This window comes from Lupinus angustifolius, chromosome LG04, assembly GCF_001865875.1.
Source record: "Lupinus angustifolius cultivar Tanjil chromosome LG04, LupAngTanjil_v1.0, whole genome shotgun sequence".
Taxonomy (NCBI): domain Eukaryota; kingdom Viridiplantae; phylum Streptophyta; class Magnoliopsida; order Fabales; family Fabaceae; genus Lupinus; species Lupinus angustifolius.
The window spans coordinates 17,895,722-17,920,922 of record NC_032012.1 but is presented as its reverse complement, the minus strand read 5'-3'; the positions used below and the strand labels follow the sequence as shown (position 1 = coordinate 17,920,922).

The window sequence follows — 25,201 nt, the reverse complement described above, 5'->3', positions numbered from 1 at the left end:
TAAGCAATTTGATCGCACCAAAACTTATTCCTCGCAAGGATATATATATATATATATATTCAAACATTTTCTGGGCATCTCTCTCATTGATCCTGATTGCAAAGATCGTCTAGTTTGCATTGTGAGCACTGTCCGATCCAACAGAATACCTCATCTAGGAACACACGAGACTCGTCTCACCTAGACTCTCCCTCAAGACTTTGCTAACGAATCACAACCATCGCCGTCCCTCTCAACATCTCGGGGCTCGTTCGTCTCCCATAAATTTCCTCTCCACTACTTCATTATTCACAATGAATATGCACACTAACCGAAGTTAGCAAATTAAATCTTTCAATCAATCTTTTATAACGATCTGCCCATCCTAAGACATCTCTCATCAGGAATTCTTCTAGTGGGACCCGATCTTAACATTTAAACCACATAGAATAAACCTCAGCACCACTACGAACCATCGTTGAATCACCCTGGACGACTCTCAAGCCAAGCCTCTTATGGTTAGATGATCTCGCTGTGTGTGCATAATATAACACTTGCGGACCTCGTCCTTAACCATGCAATTCTTTACATACATCACTTTAGATATGATCACTCTTCGTTGTATCATTTCCAAGAATTTCATATAATTATTCATCTTTACATCATTTACTTATTGAAAGAACATTATCTCCAATAAAGATGTTTTATGTTTTATTGAATAGGATTGGAAGTGAATGAATTCTTGATGGAAAAATGTCATTAGACTCTCACACATGTAAGAGTTATCATTCAGAAGACTTAAGAAGTCTTGTTTGTATGGAGCCTTCTCGCTCAAGCGAGGGAATCACCATTTGCCATTTTTATAAGGTACATGTGGCTCAAGCGAGAGTTGTCTCGCTTAGGCAAGAAAATAACCAGTTTTCTTTGTGCACATTTCAGCTCAGGCGAGAGTTGTCTCGCCCAAGGGAGAAAACTTGTTTTCTCTGCACACTTCTCGCTCAAGCGAGAAAAACCTGAAACTTAGTTAAATTTCTTTTCTCAATGAAAAGTTTTCTCATTTATAACACATGTTTTTAAGCCTTGAATTTAACAATTATCTCATACATACAATTCTTAGAACAATTACTCGAGCAATATTAAATAGGAATAATCCTGGCATCTTCATACATAAACATAACCTAACATAATTCGGCATAAGAAATATTGTTGTACTTAATCCAAACAAAACAGACAATTGATTAAGTACAAGCTTTCTTAATACCTAAGACAACTCCAAACTTGTGAGGGAGTTTGGAGGTCCTGAAGCATATCTCCCTCACCTGAGTGTGTTGTGCAGATTATTTCCTCGATTCCAGGTGAGCTTAATTCGTCGGGTCTCTTCTCGAACTCTTCATCACACCAAAATCAAAATAACTCTAATTAGGTCACTTTGATAATCATTATTCTTGCGAAATAACATTTTACGCGAAAATAAAACTTCCGATCTAAAATGAACTTAATCGCTTTCATCCATCCGATTCAAGGTTAGGTATTTCTTGAATCGTCATTTATCATTGAAAGTCTTACAACACAACGACACTTTCTAAAGTAAAGTTTTAACAAAACTTGTAACGGAATTATTTCATAATCTGTGAATATACATAAGGTTAGTTCCCAGGAAAGAGAGGTGGGTCGTAAAGACGCACTTAAATACCAAGTCTTTCCTTAGACTGAACTTTTCTAGACATGTATTTCCACTTCATTACATTTTTCCGGTAATGATAACTATTCATAGAACTTATATTTTGCAAGTAAACCATTTTTATTAAGATTAACATTTTAAAGTAAGATTATTAAGCTACACTTATCATTTCAAGTAAGCCAACTTAACCAAGATCAATACTTTTAAATCATTTTTCTATCTAAGACTTCATAACACTTTAGGTTTTTATAAAGTCAAGACTTTTTAGGTCAATTTCCTTATTTAAAGTATGTTAATAAAGAAAACACAACTAATTTCATGATCATCTCAAAACCTCCAAATTTTAGGATAACCTCAAGGGTTAATAGGTGTTGATTTCATAGTCATGAACTATAAATCGTAAGTTAACACTTTTATTACTTTACTATCTAAAACTTCATAACACTTTAAGTTTATGAAGTCGAGACTTTAATAAATCATATTTTATCCCAAATCTTTAACTTGGAAATCAAAGAATAACATATGCTAAACAACCTTTTACACATAATACCTTTTAAAGATGAATTGTTTTCAACAAAACTCATAAACATTTTGAACTTTCAAGAATAAACATAAACTTTTCTTTTTGATGTTCAAATCATCACCTTTAAACACATTCAAATACTAACAATAATTTCCAATATTTCTAAAGCAAATAAATTCATCTAACTTTGTCCAAAGATATAGTTTTTCCATCTAAGAACAAGGAAGAAATTTTAAGTTTTACATAAGTCAAAAACTACACAAAGGTTCATATGATTTCATTATCATCCCCTTTAGTCATGACTTACAAAATATTTAAAGAAAAAAAACATAAACACAACTTCATGAGTAACATACTAAGAGGTCATGATTTTCTCATGGTGTATTAGGAGAAAAATGAAGAAGAGAAAAATAGAAAGAATACCTTAACTTTCTTTAGGAGAATTAGTGGAAAAATGAGAGGATGAAGCGATGTATTTATAGGAGAGCCTCACCCTCTCTCAAATCTGAAAATTAATGAGAGGTAATCTAGCTTTAGGTTAGCTTAGGTGATGTGTCTAATGGTGGTGGAGTGAGGAGATTTGGTGAGTGATTTAGGGGATTATGGAAGCTTTGACTTTGCTTGTTTGACAAGTCATTGACCCATGATGTGATTAATACTCCAACTTGATTGATGCGACCTGATTTCGCATCCCAATTATTACCGGGTAACTTCGTCTGGAAATATACGATTTACCGATTTAGGTTTTTTGTCTAAAACGTCGAAACTTGAATTTCGAGGTGAAAATTACCTATAAATGAGTTACGGACAAGCTTGATGTCTATTTTGACTATAAATATTATGTTGAAGCCAACAGAGAAATCAGAATTTGATTCCGAGTTACGAAACTCAAAAAATGGGCAAAAACTTGATAAAACGACCTGAAATCGTCTCAGAAACTTTTATTCTCCAAAAATCTTGAAAAAATAGGGAAAGCAAGAATATTATAATACAATACTAAAACTCAACTGAGGTTTAGCCTAAAATATTAATGATTAAATTCTATAATTAATTCATTAACAACTAATTACTTAATTAAACGTGCTCGAAAAAACATGGTGTTACAAGAATTAACTCTAAATCTATGACAAACATCATGTCTCTAACCATCTTCTCCAAATAGAAACAACAATGGATATTGAAAATCCAAATAACTTGCATGAAATTTATCAACTTTCTTCAAATGGTCACTTCGTGTTTCCATAATTATATCGTTTTGTAATGTTGAGTCAGTATCTCCAACTATTAAAGTAGCCACTTCATAAGTCAGTATCTCCAACTAATAACTGTTTACTCTGCCATCAGAATTCATTTCGGAAATTAGCTTCAACCTTAAATTTAGAATAACACCATCTTTTAATCTCCCCCTTGCCATTTTCAAAGACTTTGCATGAACATTATTTTAATCCAACATTTGCGATAATTGCAAAACTACATTTGAATCAAGCTTGTTGTTATATTCATAGATTAAATAAAGAATCAATAATGATTAGTTGGATAGAAAGAAATGAGTTATTTGTATAATAATTAATTACTTTCTACCTTATTCATTCCATCTTGTTTTCAAGTTCATGTTTTGTATCATAAATATACAGTTGCGCAAATATCGGGTAATGTCCAAGCATTAGCAACATGCTACCAATGCAATGGCACGATTGTCATTGTATTCGAATAGTTGGTGGATCTTTACATTTGTTGATAGATCTATCAAACTTTGTACTTGCTGATGTGAAAGCATACATCATGTTGTGTAGGCAAGTATTATTTTGATAATTGAGGCCATCTCGGGAGAAGTTATCAAAGAGGGGATGTTGATGGAAGGGATGAGGTATTTTCACTAATGGGATTTGTACTTTTCCAACACCACAACAAATTTCATATTTATGTGTTGTAATATTTCTATGTTTACACTTTCATTCTTAATATCATATGTATTCTCCAGAATGATCACATTCAACAATAGAATCATAAATATCAGAATATCCTAAACCAAATTTTTTAAGCTTAATCGTATATTTGTTGTATTTAAAATAATAATTCATAATATATACTAAATAATCTTGTTTATCTTCAAACATTAGCAACATATAGGAATTATAAAATTGATCTTCATCATCTGAAAAGCCTACAATATTCACATCTTCCAAATGTAAACAATAAACAATATTAGTATATTATAGAAACAAGTTAACTTTTTCAATCACTAATAATATGTTGAAATATTAAATGAATACTTTGTATGTCAATACCATAATTATCATCATCTTCTATTGTATGATGATTGAATTGGTGAAGCCTAAAGGAACTAGAAAACAACTAGAACCTCTTAGTGAGCTAAATTATAAGGAGTGAGGATATCAATTATGTTCTTATATGAGCCTACTATATTATTATTAATGGAATTGTTGGTGATATCTATACTAATATATAAAGTCAAAACATGATTAAGAGGGAAATATATAATTGAACAAACATAATTTCTAAATTACAATTTTGCCCTTTACTATATCCAATGTTTTTATTTTTGCCTTTGTAACATATAAGTTGTTAATAACTTTTTAACACAAGTGGCAAATGATTTTGTAACATACATGTTGCATAAAACATAAAAAATAATGAAATTTAATTGGAGATACATTTCCTTAACTCCTATAAACTTTGAGAAATTTGTAGGTATAAGTTGAGAAATTTAAAAACTTTTTGTATACACTTGATATGAGAAAAATAAGAATACGGATATGAGAAAAATTTGTGAACATGCTAGTTATAATAATGAACATCTCCATTTTTGGAATGTAACTAAAGGGGTATTTCTATCATTTAAAATTATTTTCTTCTTAAACACATCTCCTTTCCTTTCTTCTTAAACACATCATTGCAACATTTCTTTCTTTCTTTTTCAATATATATCTCAACCATCTCTATTGATCAGCATTTATTGTTCAATGTTACTCATGTTACTCAAAGACATTATTCTCTCCAACATATTGAATATTTATTGTTAAATATAACTTATATTTATGTCTATTCATTTCCCCTCAACATATATCATAGATTTGAAATTGTTTAAAAAATATTATTTTCACCTTTTGCATGTTTATTAAACTTGTTTAATATCATAGATTCAATTTTTTACATGTATTTTGTTTCCCTCACCATTGCTGTACACATCTAACCATAAATTATTTGTTTATTTTAGATATCCTTTTCATCTCCCATAAACGCATATCATAGGTTCAAAATTGTTTAAAAAAAATAATGTTTTCCGATTGGACCGTCGACCGGTTGTGTGTGCGGTTCGTGTTATCCACTTAGCCGGAATCCCTCTCAGACTGATTATGGCCGTCTTTAATCCGATCTAACCGGGTTAGACCGAGAAAACCTGGAATAACCCAGATGGTTAGACCGGCCGGTCCAACTATTTAAAGAAAACAGAATTTGAAATCGCAAAACAAAATGGTAAAACTAAGAGAAGGTCACGGACATAACTAGGAAAGAAGAAATAGATAGAAATTAGAAAATCTAGCCATCACCATCCTTCGTCTTTGTCGTTCGAGTAGCCTTCGCCGTTTGCATCGTTGTCCTTCGTTGTTCGGTGTCGCCATTGAACTTTTTGTGCTTTGTGGTGGGTTGAAACGATTTCATGGTTTATGTTATTAGTTAAGACAGTGTTTGTTATATTTTTTCTGGGTATATGCTTTGCCATTCATTGTGTCTGTGTTATATTTGGATTAGTTTTAATTAAATATTGGACCCACCTACTCCCACTAACTCTTTCTATCTCACCAAAATCTTTATCAAACATGACTATCTTATAACATATACACGTGCCAACTGCAAAGTGTTGCCACAACCCATAGTGTTATTTAGTATTTTAATCTTGTTAATGCTAAGTGTAAAATTTTAATATTAGTTCTTGTTTTTTAATGTTAGTATAGTTTTAGTATTTAAGTTTTAATGTAAAATTGTTATAATTTAATATGTTGTTTCTGAATAATTAAGTGGAGTTCTTAATTTAGACTTTTTTCTTTAAGTAGTAAGATAATTACACTTTAATTACATCTTTAATTAGCAATGTCAATTTATGATCCAATGAAGATAATATAATTGGATAGATTAGAATGTTTAATCTCTATATGAAATAGTTATGTTTTGATTTACAATTCTAATTAATTTATATGTTATGCATTATGCAACATATAATATTGGTAAATGTGTTATTCACTTATTTTAATTAATTATATAATATATATAATATTATGATATCAACCGGTCCAACCAAACGGTCTAACCGGTTAAACCGGTTGGAACCTATACAGGACCTCTTCCGGGTTGATGTCCGGTCCGGGTTTCATAACATTGGACTCTAATCTTATTCTTTTGAATATGTTATTTAACTATGAAATATAAAAGGATAATTCAATTCTATGCTTACCAACATTTGAAAACGGGTCTATTGTTTTTCTCTCATTTTGTTTCTGTTTCATTCTCTTCAAACCCCTCTAATATTACATTAATATTTTGTTAAAATGGTAGAGCCATACATGAATTTTGATAAAACAAGAAAGAATGAATGATAGTTTTATTCATTGAATTGAATGAATGAATTGAATTAGAAACAATGAATTCATCTTATAAAAGGAAGAAGAATACTAACTACCCTAATTAACCAACTAGCTCATTTTTATTCTTAGAAACTAATAACTTGGGCTAAAACCAACCTAACAATATAATCTCTCATATTCACGTACACTATTATTTACATGATACAAATATATTTCAACAGTTACCTTCAAGCTGGAGAGTAAAAATTCTGAACTCTCAGCTTGGAATTGATTTGAAGCAATAACAACGCTTAACCACCCATGGTGGAAGCTATATCATCAAATGCTTAACCATCCATGGTAGAAGCTATGTTTGAGCTTAATCACCATGGACAGAAGCAAACCAACCATTGATGATGAAAGATAGAAAAATCTCCATCTAAATGTGCATCTTCATCGATATAACAAACACAATATAATGATGTTTTGTGTGTGAGAGGCTAAAGAATAGAGTATGAATGAAATAGAGATATAATATCAAGGAAGATAAGGAAAATGGCCTTGTAGTTGTGGATCCTCACAAATCACTTAACAATGTTGGTGGCAGACAAATTACACATTGTTTGCACGAGTAAACATCAAGTTGGGGCATCACCCATGAGGCCTCCATAAGAAGCAACATTCTCTGCTGGAAAATGATGCTCCATAAAAATTATCAAACCCAACATTAGTTTCTTGATGAGTCTTGATGAATCTGTTTATGCTGTTGAAGAAGATCCACTATCAAAGCTTCAGTTGCTTGAGACTGAAGTAGAAAAACCAAACTAAGCTAATAACTTCTTTGAATATGGATTCTTGCAATTCTTTTTGTTGATGGACTTCAATTCTTGAAATTTCAATAGTCCCTTTGAATCTGATTCTTTAAGAAGGACATAGGGTATCTTAGTCATACCATGAAGGATCAATGTCTTCTCCTTCACATAGAAGCACACCATGTATTAGTTCAAAACTTTTCAACAATATATCTACTCCTGAAACACGTGGAATAATGACAAGTACTGCACCATATCCTACTATAAGATCAAGGTGATATTCACACACAAAATCAACAACTTTGTGAGCATAGGCTTCTCCCAATATTATGGTGTATGATTATGCATGTTATCTTGCTGAAGCATAGGAATAATAGGGTTTGGTGGCACAAAAGAGTAGGTTTCTTGAAGTGATGTTGTATGTGGTTGGTCTTCTACTTGTATATTTGGTTGTGGAGGTTGTGGCTGTGAAGAATTGATGAGTGAAAAGTTAAGCCCTTCATTGATGATTTTTGAACAACAATTTCCCGGGAATGGCAGTGAAGGTGTTGGAGAAGGCCTAACATATTAGGTGAGGTAAATAAAGGTTGATGGAGAAAAAGAAAATGGAAGGGATAAGTGAAAACTCATAATTATCGATCTAATACCATGTTAAAATGGTAAAGTCATGCATGAATCTTGATACAGCGAGAAAGAATGACAATTTCATTCATTGAATTGAATTGGATACAATGAATTCACCTTATAAAAGGAAGAAGAATACTAACTATCATAACTAACCAACTAACCCATTTTCTACTTCTACTATCTATATAAGAATGCAATGGGCTAGCATTATTACCATAAAGGACATCTTCAAATCTTGACACTTGGATTTTTAGGGGGTAAAACTGTAATAGCAAATTTAATTTTCAATAAAAAATATTAAAACTTTTACATGATTGATGACTGAAAGGTACATCTTTTTCATCTATATTTATTACCATTTAATGTTTTTTATTCATTTTCAAAGTTTGAAACTTCCGCAGGTTTCTTACTTTCTTTCCTCATCCTTTCCATTCATTTCTAACCTACCCCTCTTTCTCTCTCTTTTCATTTGCAATCTGAACCCTCTCTCCTTTATTTTTTTTTCTTCCTCAAATTTCTGGTTCATCATTTCTTCATCCATGAAGACAATTAGTGATTCTTCATTCACATTCCATGTATGAATTTTTCTTACAACTTCTTATGTTTATATTATATCACTCAACCAATCTTCTTTATCATCACATCTCATAACTTCACAGCTATGAGTTTTTACAAGTACATTTTTTTTATAAATTTATGTTATGTTCTTGCTAACTTCTTCATCCATGAAGTTGACCGTGGATTCTAGATTGTGAGGTATGATTTCTTCTTATAACTTATTTCAAACTTTTTGGTGTTATATTGAGTATGCATGTTATTTTGGTATTATAAAAAACATTTTCAGTCAATCAAAGTTATTTTTTGTTTTTTAGTTCAACATTTACTAAAAATTTAATTTTTTTTATCTGAAAATGTTAATATTTTTTGGGTGTTTTTTGATCCATGAAAATGTTATCTTGCATTTTTAGTTCAACATAACAATTTTGGGGTTATTTTCAGTATGCATGTTACTTTAGCGATATTGGAAACAATTTCAGTGTACCAAACTTATTTGTTGATTTTTTACTTCAACATTTAGTAAAAAGATAACATTTTTACATGAAAAGTTGATTTTTTTTGGCATTTTTGCTCTTGTTTCATGAAGCTTACTTCCTGCTTTTTTAGTTTTTGAGTTCAAGATAACAATGCATGAATGATTTCCCATTACAACTTATTTGGAACTTCTGTGTTATTTAGGTATGCATGTTACTTTGGTGTTGATAACATTTTTAGTGTACCAAACTTATTTATTGATTTTTTAGTTCAACATTTACTAAAAAGATAACATTTTCACATGATGAGTTCACATTTTTTGGCATTTTAGCTCCATGAAGCTTACTTCCTGCTTTTTTATTTCAAAATAACAATTTTGGAATGATTTCCCATTACAACTTATTTGGAACTTATGTGTTATTTTGGGTATGTATGTTTTTTGAGTCTTTTTGTTTCCTACACTAAATTTATTTTTATCATCAATCTTTTTTCTCACTACTTTAGTTCAAAATTTACTAACAAAATTATGAGTTTTTACATACCAACAACATGATGACAATTACATGATTTGATAATGAGCTTTCCGCTTTTGGTATTTTCAGTGTTATTGAGATGGAGATATTACATCTTCTCATTTTTTATTCTCATATAATATACTCTATTCTGCTATGACATAGTCATATTCCACTTTCCATTTCCACTCCTAATAATGAACACTATTAGGCAATCAACTATTAAAATTTTGTAGGTATCTTCCTAGCTTTCCTAAATATTTATTTCAAATTGCCATTCACTCAGGAGAGGTAACATATGTTAGAGATGTTATTGCAACTACCGATCTCATCAAGAGAAATGATGTTCATGCTGTGGAGATACATACAAGCGGGAGGTAATGCTAATATTAAATATATTATATGAAGTACTACCAATGATCAAGGAATAACTATAAATAAACTACTTTGGAAATATGTTTCATGATTGATATGCCGGGAGTTTTATCAATCAAGTAATAAAGGGATGATTTTGTGGTTGAGCTATAGGTCACACAGCTTAACCAACTCCTCATAGATTAAGTTTAGTTTATTTAATTTTCATTTTTAAATGAAAAGTATTTGGAACCATTCAGCAGACTTTATGAATAGAACAAATCTCAGTTTTCAATAATTGTTTGATGTCTCTAAATCCTTTTCAATATGATCTATGATCCTTAAAATACAATGTTTGAAGAACTCTGGTGTATTATAGGAGATTCAATTGGAAATTTGAGGCTAATAGCAATAAGTAGTGCATCCAACCTATTCTAATGTTTAAAGAGTCCAAGTAATACATTTCATTAAATTCTTAGCCTCTAGGTTATATCCTTTTAAGGTAAGGATTTTACTATGGAAATAATTCAGGTCAACTTACCGAATAATCGGGATTCAACAACATCGTGTATGAACAAATTGTTCTCTATTATGAACCCCAATCTTCAAAGGTTCAACTTATGGCAAGTGAGTCCTTTTTTTGCACTAATATTGGTAAAAATGAATTTTTTTTCTACAAATTTTAGTTTAATATCATCAGATCTTATAGCTTATCTGCATTTTTTGTGCTTCAATGTCCCTTCAACTGTGTTATTTTCTCTATCTAATCCTTTTTTTCGTAACTTTTGTTGGATGAATCCTATTTTGTTCTTTTTGAATTGAAGATAACATTTTTTGTCTGATTTCTTATTATGAATTTCTTGGTGTTATTATTGGTATATATGCACGTTCGCAATGTCACACTCTCAAACTAATATTGGTAAAAATGAAATTTTTTCTGCAAATTTTAGTTCAACATTATCAGATCTTATAATTTTTTTTTGCATTTTTGTGCCTCTATAGTTATGTTTCACAATATAGTGTCCCTTCAACTTTCTCTTTCCAATCCATTTTTTCCACATTATATCTTTTCATCTAGCTTGCTTTCTCACGACATATTATTTTTTTCCTTTATTCTTCTTTAGCGTTATGGTTTGGAAGCAAAAGAAGAGTTAAAGGTCATGGAAGCTCCAAAGATAGAAGAGATAAGTCAACTACCAATGGACCAACTACAAGGCTTATAGTACTGTATAGGTTCAAACTCATCTTCGGTTATGTTAAACATTAATCATGAGAAAAGATTTTGCAAACTGTTAACACTTGAGTCAAAAGATTTTGATACTACTTAGTAATCATGAGAAAAGAATACCATTTGAAACTTAAAATGTGTAGATTTTAGGGAAGAGTGGCAGTTTTGTGATTTTGAATGAAAGGTGATGGTGAATATTGATGTTTGGGGAAAGTATCTTTGATTTCTAAAGTAGTAAAGTGGTGGCTCCACGTCACTATTTGATGGTGACACTTGGATTTGAAATGGTGAATATGTTATAACATCTTTTCCATTTAATATTTTTTTTCCATTTATTTTATACTATACTAATATTTAAACATTCAAATATTTAAACATAATGAGTATGCATCTAAAATAAATCATAATCATTTAAGAGATATGCTAAAAAAGGACCTTATAAATTTTTTAGAAGTGCTTATAAATATTATCCAAAAAATGTGGTGCACAAAAATTTCCTTATATTTATACTTCTAAATATAAAATATTATTATAATATGAGAGGAATTGGGAGTACAAAGCTACGATGTCTACATTTGACACCAGGAAGCCTATTTGTTAGTATTTTTTAAACTGACATGTCTTCATTTATCTATTAATTTAATCATATTGTAGAATAACATGCACAATATATATGTTCCATGATACATGTTTAATTAAATTTAATTTCTAGGTGAATAGACTTGGGAGGGATATTCAAGTAGATGCAATCATGAAAACAATAGTAATGATTATATCATTGATTAAATTAAACAAGAAGTGAAATCCCCTCATTATTTCATCACATCCTTTATTTATTCTCTTCTCATAAAACATACTCAGAAAAAATGCATATGTTATACAAATGCTAATATTGTACATATGCCCTCAGAAACCAATGTTAATATTTAAACATAATGAACATCAACATAAAATAAAACATAATCATTCTATAGATATGCTAAAAAAGACCTCATAAATTTGACTTGATAAAAAAACCTAATATTGCAACTCACAAAAAAACAAATAATTCATCATTAAACACAAATATTACAAATATTAGTAGTATTTCTTCACTATCTCATAAGGCTAATTTTAACAAGGTAAACATCATTTTAAAATGAATAGTAACAAAAGAATTGAGAGTAATAACAATAGAAAATATAACATACAAAATATTAATAATTTTCTATTATTAATATTGCATGTGTAAATATTGAAATATTAAATCTGTTGATATTAAAATTAATTTTAAACATACACATTTATGATTGTATGAATTTAGAATATTTAACAATAAATCTATAGTATAAAATATAATAAGCATCAATCTAAAATAAAACATAATCATTCAACATATATGCTAAAAAATGACCTTATAAATTTATAACGTATAAACACAATCCCAAAAAAATATGGTTCACTATAAATGTATACTACATGCAACATTAGTTTATTGTATCCATTATTATGTAATGACTAAATTTATATGAAACTTATACCCGCACTATTTGGGGTAGCGGGTACCAAGATATATTTTTTCTAAACTTATACTACATGATCATTGGATCTTAACACTTCCAATTATTTGTGTTTGAATAGGTGAATAGTTAAGGCAGTGTTTAGGTCATAAAATCATGTTTTCGATCATAAACATTAAAGTCTATTTTTTTTGGTAGAATTTGTTGGTTCTTGGTTGGGAACTAATTTTTTTTTGGGAAATTGGTGAAATAAAAATTAATCTTTTCTATATGATGTTGTTAGTTGTGTTTAATAAATATCCAACCCAAATATTTTGAGAAAGTTAATCATTAGTTTCTACTACTATGAGGGTTTAGGTATATAATATATGAGTTTATGATATATTTTTTAATGCTACTGATTATTTGATGTTTGAGATTGTTGCTTAATGTGTTAATTGTATTTATTATGAGTTTCTCTAATTTCCTACTCTATATTCTAATGATTTGGTAAGATTTGCTTAATGAAAATTATAACTAGAACACTTATTAAGTATAAGTATATTCAAAAATTGTATTTTATTTTTAAGTGAAAATTTATCTTTTTTTATATTTGTTTAGTGCTACTTTGAAAACTTATTCTTATATTTTTTTGCTATGTGGAAATAGGATCAAAGTGTTGCTGGATTTTATAATGGTCTTGTTCAAGGAGATGGAATATCTATGAGTGATGAATTGCATTTCATCGCACATTTTCAACTAAATGATCAATATTATTGTGATGTTACATATTACTATAAAAAATTATTTTTATGGTGTCCTCTTTGTTTTAATCAACTCTCTTATCTACTTTAATAAGTAAGAGAACCAAATACTATCATAAAACAACTAGAGAGATAAACTAATGAAGAACATAAGAAGTTCTTTGAAGTTTTAAAGCTCTAATGTTGACAAGTTTTAGTTATAAGGTTAAAGTTGTAACTTCGGTATGTTTATTATTATTATTGTTATCTTCATAAATATAAAATTTAAAAGTTGTACTATTGGCGGAAGGCATATATGCATACAACTATAAAATTGAGAAAGATTTAATGGATAAATCTTTTATTATTATTTTGAATTTTGAAAATTTAAAAGTTTTATCTTTGAGAGAAGACACACAACTCCATGATCGTTAGAGTGTTAGACCTTATAGGTTCAAATCGTTTTATGTTTGAAGAGGTGAAGAGTTATCATCGTGTACGAGTAATAAAATCATATTTTGGATGACGAACATCATGGTCTATTTTTGTGTATAATTTCTTGGTTCTATGTTAGGAACCTTATCACTTCTTTAAGTGTATATGGTATTTTTTCTTGGGGATTTGGTGAAAGAAAGAGAGTACCTTTTTTCTATATGGTGTTGTTATTGCTATCTACAAGTTTTATATGGAGTTGCTCTAATTTCCAACTAAAAATATTTATCGTTGCGTGAAATTTGTTTAAGAAAAATGCTAACTAAAAGCACATTAAGACATATTTCACCATGCTTATATTATTGATTTTTTATTTTGTACTTCTACCTATTGTATAGTTCACTAACACAATGCATTAAAAAACTCAAATGTGTAAAACCTCTTTATAGTTCATGCAATCATGTTGTGTGTTGTTTGAGATGTGATAAAAAATTCAAAATGATGTATGGTACTATTTTTATAACGTCTTTATATACTTTAGTTAGACTTATATTCTTGATTTCGTACTTCTACAAATTGTATGAGTGACTATATAATATGGTTGATAACTTCAAATTGAATAGTTTAACAATTTATTACTTCAAACTATTGATGATAAGTTTTTATATACATTTTTAATCTACTATTTTTTCTTACATAGAGCTAAGATGTAGCGACCCGTGCGAATGCATGGGTATACTACTAATTATTCTTAGAAACTAATAACTTGGGCTAAAACCAACTCAACAATATAATCTCTCATATTCACATACATTATTATTTATATGATACAATATATTCCAACATTCTTTGATACCAATGTCCACGTCAACCTATCAAATTGCATTAGTTCAATTTTATCATAATAACGACAAATTATTTTGAACACATTAAGTATGCCTAATTGTGTTTTTATGTGTTCCCTTTTCTTATGATTTGCAGTGGTGTCATGTTAGATGATATATGTTGATTATTACATTACGTTTACATATTGATAAATTGCTAAATTTATGGTGTCATCATGTATAATTTAAATTTTTATGTTACTATCTTAATTTTTATTATGCTTATTGCATTTACTAATTTAATATACTACATGTAAATATTAATAATATCGTATTAATTATCAAACCAGTTAGGATAGTAGTATAGTATTTCACTAACTGCATACCGGTGAAGTTAGATATACATATATTTTATATTAACATTAATGTTGAAATTTAATAAAGAAGACAATATCAACTTTTATTTACACAATTTGTTAAAAAATGTATTACTTAATGGTAGATCATGTTTTAGAAATATACAAATATACTAGTTATGTGTTTGATCTCTCATACCAACATTTTGATAAAAATAAGATTTAAACTAGTCGATTTTAACCGATTTTAGTTGGTTTTTGATCAATATAACTATATGACTGATATATTTATTATATTGTATCGATATTCAAAACCAGTTTATCAGTTGAACTGATACACACAAAATGATTTTTATAACACTGCCTACATATTGCCATATTAGAAACCATTTAGTTTCCTAGCAATTTGAAAACAAAAATGATTTCAGTAGAACATTAATTATTATTTCCTTTCTAATCATTCGCTCATCTTTTTCTAATCAACTATCCTAATCGATTTTATTTTCGTATAATTTTATAATAGCTATTTTTTAATAAGTTTAAACTAAATATTATTCCTTGCATCAAATATATCCTAATAATAATTATAATATGCATAATTATTGGTATCTTTCAACATGTGTATTAGTATAATATGGATATTAAATGGAATTAGGATGAACCCTTTTTAATCCTAAAAGCATATCCCTATAAAATAGTTATGCATATATAACACGTTAATATCTTTTATGGATTTGTTGGCTTAATCGTTTGCTAGCTCATCCTTTTCTAATCAGCTATCAACCTAATCAAAATTATTTTCTTATCATTATTTTTTAATCATTTTAAAGTAAATATTATTTGTTGCATCTAATATATCCTAATAATCATTATAATATGCATAATTATTGGTAACTTTTAACATATGTGATTGTAGGATATTAAACAAAAATAAAGATGAACCCTTTAAATCATAAAAGCATATCCCTAAAAAATAGTAGGAAAGATATATATGTCATTTAACTCTCAAATATGAAAAATATAATTCAATTCTAATTTTACAAACATTTAAAATGAGTCCACTGTTTTTCTTCCTTTTGTTTCGGTTTCACTCTCTTCAAACCCCTGAATTGTTGGATTAGTATTTTAGTATCAAGATCCATTTAACCTATCAAATTATATTAGTTCAATTGTATCATAATAAAAAAAAAGTTATTACAAAATACAAATACAGAATTCAGACTCTTTATTATATAATAAGGGCTAATGTTATTACTTTTATATTTTACAAATTTTGCTTCAACCCATACTCATCCAAACCAATCAATAATCCCGAAAAGATTGATTAAATTAATAAGAGAAATACACATCACCTATAACGTTCATTATTATATTCACTAAAACTATGACTTTCCATAAAGTAATGAAATTCACAGTCAATTATATTTTTAATAATTAAGGCCATACACACCCTACAATATAATAATAGATTTTACTTTTTTCTTAAAATACCAATAAAAATGGCAACACTTCAAAAATGAAAAATGTGGCATTATCAGATTCCCCTGGGCTATTGATGAGTAGACTACTATCCACCAAGGTTTAGAGAAATATTTAAAAAAAAAAATAAGTACACCATCCTTGAAAGGATAATTTGCACGTGTTTTTCTAAAACAAAAACAATTTAAAATCTCAGTTAAATGCATTTCATGAGCTTATTCTATTCTTTTATGATTTGGAAATGGAGTAAGGATTTTGATTTGGAAATGGAGCTAGGCCTCAAATTTAGGCTGATGTTATGCGTAATTTAATTTTTTATGTGACTATGTGATGTATGATAAATTTATTACTCATCTAATGATAGTGTTGATCTAACATTGTAAGGTACTCCCATATTCTTGGAATGATCACTAAATGATTAAGAGTTTAATTCTTAAGAGTAAGAATTGTTGAGAGGAGCATTCATACACTTTAAATAAGATTAATTTCTTACATAAAATGGTGAAAAATACATTTGGTAGTACAAAAAATGGAAATCATTTCAATAAAAAATAAGAACTAAAAACTTCAATTGTCATTCAATATTATAAAACTTTTCTAATATTTTTCTTATACTTCAATCACTCATTTTACTTATTTTCATAGATTAACATTTTATCTATGTTTATTTTTTCACATGTAAATTTTTACAAATTGGAGAACTTACCTGTAACAATTTTTTTAATATTTTTCTCTCCCTCTAGTCTCTTATTCTACTTTTTGTCACAAGTTAACATTTTGTCTAACTTCTCCACATTTGATTTTTCAAAGCTAAATTTTTCTTTTCTTCAATAACCTTATGCATGTCATTCAATTTTATCATTTTAAATTATTCAATCTAAGTTATTTTATATCTTTATGCTACAGTAATATGACTTCAAATATATATAAACAATATGCAGCAACCTAGAGTATACATGTATACCACTAATTCAAGTATAAACAAAGTGTTTATCATGAGAATATCTAACTCTATGTACATCTTTAAAAAATTACAAGTAAATATATTGCGTTTGTATGGAATGCTATATCCAACTCTAAATGTCATTAGGAGATAATTAAATAATGTTCAGTCGTCCTAAAGTTACCTACAACCCACTTTTTCAAAAACTATTTTTTATTTTATTCTTATTACATCTAAAATTATTTTGTTTTGTTTTAAAAAGGTTTGTCTTTGTTTTATAACAACTATTTTCCTATACATCATTTTTCAACATATAAATTATTTTTTGAGTGGAAATATTTTATTTTAACTGTCTTATCTTTACACAAGATGGGATATTTTGAATTTGAATTCAAACTTAATTGAATGTCCTGAAAATAGTTCATTTTATTAATTAATTTCAAATTTGAAATAAAAAATTGGATTCATCCATTTACAATTTACATGTGATTAAGAAGTTATTGATATGCATTAAATAAAAATCTCCTTATTATGAAATTAATTCAAATTAAGATATTAAACTTAATTTAAAATCATGGAAATATCCTTGGCTGATTTACCTAATCATAATTTAAATAATTATTATATTGAAAATCATTAACGAATTAATGAAAATTATGTGAGAAATTCAGATGTATACATTTTTAACGAAATAATTGATTCCAACTATGTGAGAATTAATTCAAGCAATATAAAAACTAAGCAATCAATTCTAATGAAAGAGGTAACGTAACATTATTAACCTATAAATAAGAGAATAGGTGTACAATAATCACAAGACAATTGAGCATCATCAATACTAAAACTCTACCAAAATACTTGTTCATCTAAGCTATCACTTATATAATAATCTATGGGTCACTTCTTGTAATTAGTAAAAAAACACTTAAAATTAAAATTTAATTTAAATATGTATTTTAACTAACCACAACAAGTAACCCATGTAATAGTACACTTTATAAAATAGCAGATACTCTCATTTGCAAATATTTTGTTGATCCGTCTTTGTTAAGGTTATATCACCTTATCATCTATTATCCATCATGATCACCATTGTAGAGACTCTTAGCAATAATTTAAAAAACGTTCACATTATAATCACATATATTTTTCTCATGTTCCAATATACAAAAAAAAAGAGAGTATGACGTGACTAGATATATAATACTATAACAATTGTAAAAATTTCAGAAAAATGTAAAGAGTATGACAAAAAAATTAAAGATTAGAATCAAAGTTATGTACACTTATTGAAATAAAAAAACATATTTAATTTTTTTATTTATTTTGGAAGCTTACTTGCCTCTTGAGATTATTATACAATATTACTATATATTCGATGGTGTGTAGGGATGACAATGGGCACGGGCGGACACGGGTAGTAGCTACCCGCTACCCGTTTTAAAATAGGAGAACATTATTCATACCTGCCCTTACTCGTACGAGTACCCGTGTGAGAGTATTTGCGGATATTTCTGAGTACCTACATGTATAATGGGTACCTGCGAGTTTCCGATATTATAAATGAATTTTTTATTTTTTATTTGTATTATATTTCAAATGAGATAAAAATTAATTATTTTTGTATCTTTTGATTGAATATTTGACAAAAATGCTAAATTTATTGGTGTTTTCTATTTGTGTGATTTTTTTTCTCATTTCCTTAACAAAAAGTATATATTTTCTTTGTAAAACATGTATGTTTCTACACATGTATGTTTCTACACATGTAATAATATTTGTAGGGTGTTTCACCACCAAACTCAATAAAATATGTAACCAAAGTAAAATGAAATAATATACATGGTGTCATGATTGTTAGAATAATGTACTTTTTATTTTAATTAAATATAATATATTAATCATATAAATAACAGGTAGCCTGGGCACAGGTACCATAATACCCGTACCCACCCTATGTACTACAAGTATTTTTAAAAACCCGTTTATAATACCTGCGGGTACCTGTTTGTGACCCGTATATGCGCCCGTACGGGTTTTACCCGTGGATACCCACGAGTACGGGTTTTTTTTTGCCATCCCTAATGTGTGATGGAAATAGCTTTTGTTTACAAAATCAACATAAATTACATTTGTTATATTATCAAATGCTTTGATTTTTTAAACCTTTCACCACATATGCCATAAATTTTATTAAGATTTAAGTAAAGTTTTTTTATATAAATAAAACTTAGGAAGTGTTTATATGTACTATTAAATTTACACATAGATAACTTTATTTATATATATATATTTAATTTTTAAATAATAATAAAAATAAAATCATCTACAATTCATTCAAATTAAAAATAAGTTAAATCTCTTCAATTTCTTTTTTTAGGTTAATGAATTTAAATAGACATAATTCACAAAATATTTTACTAACACATGAACTTCAGTTGATTTATTATATATGATGAATATCCACTTGTATATATATTTATATATAAATCTAATTCATAAACAAATTGTTAAACATAATTGAAGAAGATGATTTGAGTACAAGGAGGAGAAGCTAAAACCTTTATAGTAAAAAGTCACTATTAAAAATGAATTTTTGAAAATGAGGAAAAGGTTACATTTTTAAAAGTAATTTTGGTTTAATTTTATAAATAAAAATTAAAATAGTTTGAATGAATAAATTGAAATACATCTATTAAAATAAATAAATGGATGCATTGAAATTGGTTCTTTTAGTTTAAATATTAATCGATTGATTAATTTCAAATACAATATCTTATATAAATTAGTAAATAATTCTTTATTCATTGACTAATCTTGTAATGAGAAAAATTTGTCTGATGAATTTTTTTTGATAGTACCAATAATAATTATTTAAAATTAAAATTTTAATATGTTGTTAATATTTTATTAAGACAAAAAATGTATACACTAATATTGTAAGAGTTTTTTACACTGTCACTGTATTATTTACCATTCATTATTAATCATTGTCGAATTTTCAAAAAAGTAATCCAAATAAATGGTTAATGATATATTGACTATATATAAATTTTTACACTGTCAATATATAAATATTAGACTCTTTTATTAATTATTTTATGATTCCATATAATTTTTTTACTCCTCACTTAAATCTATCTATTTAGCAAGCCCATACATACTAAAAGAAAACTGTATTTACTATTTATATACAATATAAATATATATACTACTATAAATCAATAATGAATGATATATTGATAGTGTAAAAAACTTTAACTTATATTTTAAACTAATTGTTTTTAAATATTTGTGTTTTCTCAATACAAAAGTACATTAAAAACTTATAACTCTATTGTAACATTTGAGATTACACTAAGCAAAGTTCATGCAATTCTCTGCACAGAAATTTGAGCAACCACTTATACCGTCGAAACCGCCCGATGGACGGTGGAGTCAAGTGTCTTTCGTTAGTGAAGGTGTTTCCTTCAAAGATAAGGTGCTTGATCAAAACTCATCACCATCTCCCATGGTGAAGAGAGATTTGGTTGCCGAAAATCTCATGACCATTGTATATGAGGAAGGTAATATTGTAGTCCCACGTATATCCCTTGATCAATCGGTCTTTCAGGAACTCTGCTCCCCTTGGAAGGATGCTTTGGTTATTACTTTGGTAGGCAAATCCCTGAGTTACAATGTGTTCAAGGAGAGGCTAAAGAGAACTTGGAAATTACAAGGAGGTTTTGATATGGTGGATGTGGATCATGGGTTTTACTATGTCAAGTTCGATTTAAAAGCGGATCGTGATACTGTGATTGGTGGAGGGCCTTGGATGCTTTTTGATCATTATGTTGCAGTAGCCTGCTGGACTCCTGAGTTTGTTGCTCCATCGGCGAAGGTTGATCGCACCATGGTTTGGATTCGTTTCCCAGGACTAAATATGGTCTATTTTGATGAGAGCTTTCTCCTTGGTCTTGCTTCTTGTATTGGTCATCCGGTTAAAGTGGACACTAATACTCTAAGGGCGGATAGAGGTCGTTATGCAAGGGTGTGTGTTGAGATTGATCTCACAAAGCCTGTGGTTGAAAAGTATATCTTGGGAGGTCATTCTTACAAGGTGATGTATGAAGGTCTTCATATCATCTGCAAAACTTGTGGTTGTTATGGTCATGTCACTCGAAATTGCTCTAAACCTCCATCTGTGGTGCCTAATGCAACAACAACCACGACAAACAGTGAGGAGGCAATGGTAGCCGTGTCTGGTGGGCATGTGGAGAGTGTCTCAACCGTTAAAAATATTGCAATAAATGTGGAGTCGCTGGAAGGTCAAAAATTGAATCATAATAATGACCGAGAATCAATGGAGATTTATGGTGATTGGCTAACAGTTACAAGAAAGAAGAAAATAAACAAGAAGGTGCAACCGCAAAATTTGAATGTCATTAAAAAGGGGGATATTAATCATTTTTCCCCTTTGCAAGATGGTAATTTAGAAAATTTGGATCGGTCCATGCATTCATTGTCAGTTTCTAAAGTGGGAAACGTGCATATTAAGGCTGGCAATAAAAAAAGGTTGAGAACCGAATCCATTGGTAATGTGAGAGCTGGACATTTATTGGAGGAAGCCGTAATTACTAGGAATTCGTTACCCATCTCTTTAAATGGGGGTAGCCGAATTCAAGGGAAAAAAGCAAGTGATAAATTTGGTGAGGAACCCGTTATTGATGGAATTATGGCTGGTTAAGGTAACAACTCTATTTCCCTTCATACTTCTTTGAATATGCATCGTGATCAAGGGCCATTTAATTCTGGTGCTGGGCATTCCGTTTCAAATAAAAATAATGTTGCAACTTTAATTGCAATTCCAAAAATCAAGCCTACTAATGATGCATGCATGGATCTTAACTTGGCTATTTCAAAAGAGGGAATTATCTCCCATAAATCACGTGACTTTCAATTAGTCACAAACCAAGATAATGAGGGCCCACCAACTTGCATGGAAACCGTGGGAATGAATTCTTGCATGGTCTTTCAACGTGTACCTAGTGTACAACATCAAACAGGATGTCTCACATTGGAGTCAGCAGGCACTTGTGATAATATCGCAGGTCCAATTGTCCCCATCCCTTCTCGTGACATGTCTCTGGAGGATTCTACAATACCAAGTGTGAACATGGCTACTCATATTGGGCAACAATTGAGTGGGGTGGATGCAGATATGCTAGTCTTGGATATGAACTCGGAGTCTCATCATGGAACGACGAAGGAATTCATGGATTGTTAGAGCTTTTGTTTCCTTGGTTTCATATGTCTACTGTTTTCTGATGATTGAATTTCAGGATTTTAAAATAATTTGTTGGAATGTTTGTGGAGCCATCAATAGGGATGGTCGTCGTCATGCAAGGGAATTAATCAGAAAATACAACCCTTCTATTGTCATTCTTTTGGAGACTCATTGTCAATTCCAAGATGCTAGACGTTTTTGGGATGGTTTAGGTTATCAAGCTTGTGGAATTGTTGAAGCTTCTGGTCATGCTGGTGGTATTTGGGTTCTCAATAATGTGGGCAGCTCCTTTTGTACCACTATAGTTGACTCCTTTTCTCAAGCTATCTCAATCAAGTTTGAGAGTGGGGGTCGTGCTTGGATTTGTACGGCTATCTATGCAAATCCTTCAACTCTTATCCGTGATTCTCTATGGGAGTACTTGGTGAATTTTCGTCCTCTCGTGACCATGCCTTGGCTAATCTTAGGGGATTTCAACGAAATTCTTCTTCCTTCTGAGGTCAAAGGTGGTCACTTCATCCACTCCAAGGCAGCTAAATTATCTCAGGTTTTGGAATCTTGTAGGCTATTGGACCTTGGAGCTGCTGGTAGCAGATTTACTTGGTTCCGCAGAAAGCAGAGTGGTCGTAGTGTCTCTAAGCGCCTGGATCGAGCTTTGTCAGACTATAATTGGCGTAGTGACTTTCCAGAAGCTTATGTTGAAAATCTCCCGAGGTTGCACTCTGATCATTGTCCTTTATTGGTTAGATGTGGTGGCAGGGATGAGATTTCAGGCTGCTTGGTCTTCTCACGTAGATTTCCAGAATGTTGTCCTCCAAGCTTGGTCTTCTGTGGATAGTGATGTGATGGATGGTCTTGCTAAGGTTAGAGAAGATGCTTTGGTCTTTAATAAAAATGTCTTTGGAAATATTTTCAGGAGGAAAATGCATATTGAGGCTAGAATCAGAGGCGTGCAACTTAGCTTGGAGTCAGTTGATGATCAGGATTTAGTCAGACTGGAGGCTCGACTAAGGCGGGACTATAACATTGTCTTGAGACAAGAAGAGATGTTGTGGTATCAGAAGTCTAGAGAACAATGGGTGAAATTTGGTGATAGAAACACTAAATTTTTTCATACTCAAACCATTGTGCGGCGAAAGCACAACAAAATCCATGGGCTCTTTCTTGAAAATGGTGGTTGGACTACTAACCCTTCTTGGCTTATGGAGGAGGCTAATCATTATTTCAAAACTCTTTTTTGTGGTAATAGCCAAGTTAATCTTGATTGTTGTACTGTCACCACTCCGATGTTACCTCCTGAGGGTGTTGTAGTAATGTCAAGGCCGGTTACACTAGAAGATGTTACTAAGGAGATTATGTCAATGCACTCTTTTAAAGCTCCTGGGACAGATGGCTTTCAACCTTATTTCTTTAAGAAATATTGGCATATAGTGAAGAATGATATTTGGAAGATGGTTCGAGATGCGTTTCAGAATGGATTTGTCGATCCTCGTCTTCTGGAGACTCTTGTGGTCCTTATTCCAAAGGTCAATCAACCTACTACATTAAAGGATCTGAGACCAATTAGTTTGTGTAATGTGGCTTATAAGGTGTTAACCAAGGTTCTGGTAAGTAGACTGAGGCCTTTCTTAGACAATTTAATTGGGTCCTTGCAGAGTAGCTTTATTCCTGGGAGAGGGACCGCATATAATGTTATCTTGGCTCAGGAGGTTATGCACTACATTCACAAATCTAAACAAAAAAAGGGTGTGTTGGCATTTCAGGTTGACTTGGAGAAAGCCTATGACAGAGTTAACTGGGACTTTTTGGAGAAAACTTTGTTTGACTCTGGGATTCCTACTCTTACTGTGAATCTTATCATGTGGTGTGTCAGATCTGGCACCATGTCCATTCTTTGGAATGGATTGCGGTTGGATTCTTTCAGCCCTTCTAGAGGTCTCCGTCAAGGTGATCCCATCTCACCTTATTTGTTTGTTTTGTGTATGGAAAAGTTATCTCTTCTTATCCAAGAAAAGGTAGATTCAGGTTTGTGGCAGCCTATTACTCTCTCCAGAGGTGGATCTCCTATTTCACACTTACTTTTTGCAGATGATGTTCTACTTTTCGGCAAAGCCACTAACACTCAGGTCAGGTTGATCTCTACAACTCTTGATGAGTTTTGTAAGGCCTCAGGAATGAAGGTGAACCTTGAGAAATCTAAGTTCATATGCTCCAAACATGTATCCAACAGAAGGAGACATACTTTTATGTAAATTTGTGAAATGAGCGTTGTCTCCAATCTTGGTAAATACTTGGGTATCCCACTCATACAAGGGAGGGTCTACAAATCAGTTTTCAATCCCTTGATGG

General features: G+C 30.1%; 1 protein-coding gene across 1 annotated transcript; it reads left to right on the top strand.

Annotated features, from left to right (window-relative positions):
- Positions 20,957–22,312, top strand: LOC109344671. The gene has a single exon (XM_019583425.1). The coding sequence runs from the start codon at positions 20,957–20,959 to the stop codon at positions 22,310–22,312; it is 1,356 nt and encodes a 451-aa protein (XP_019438970.1).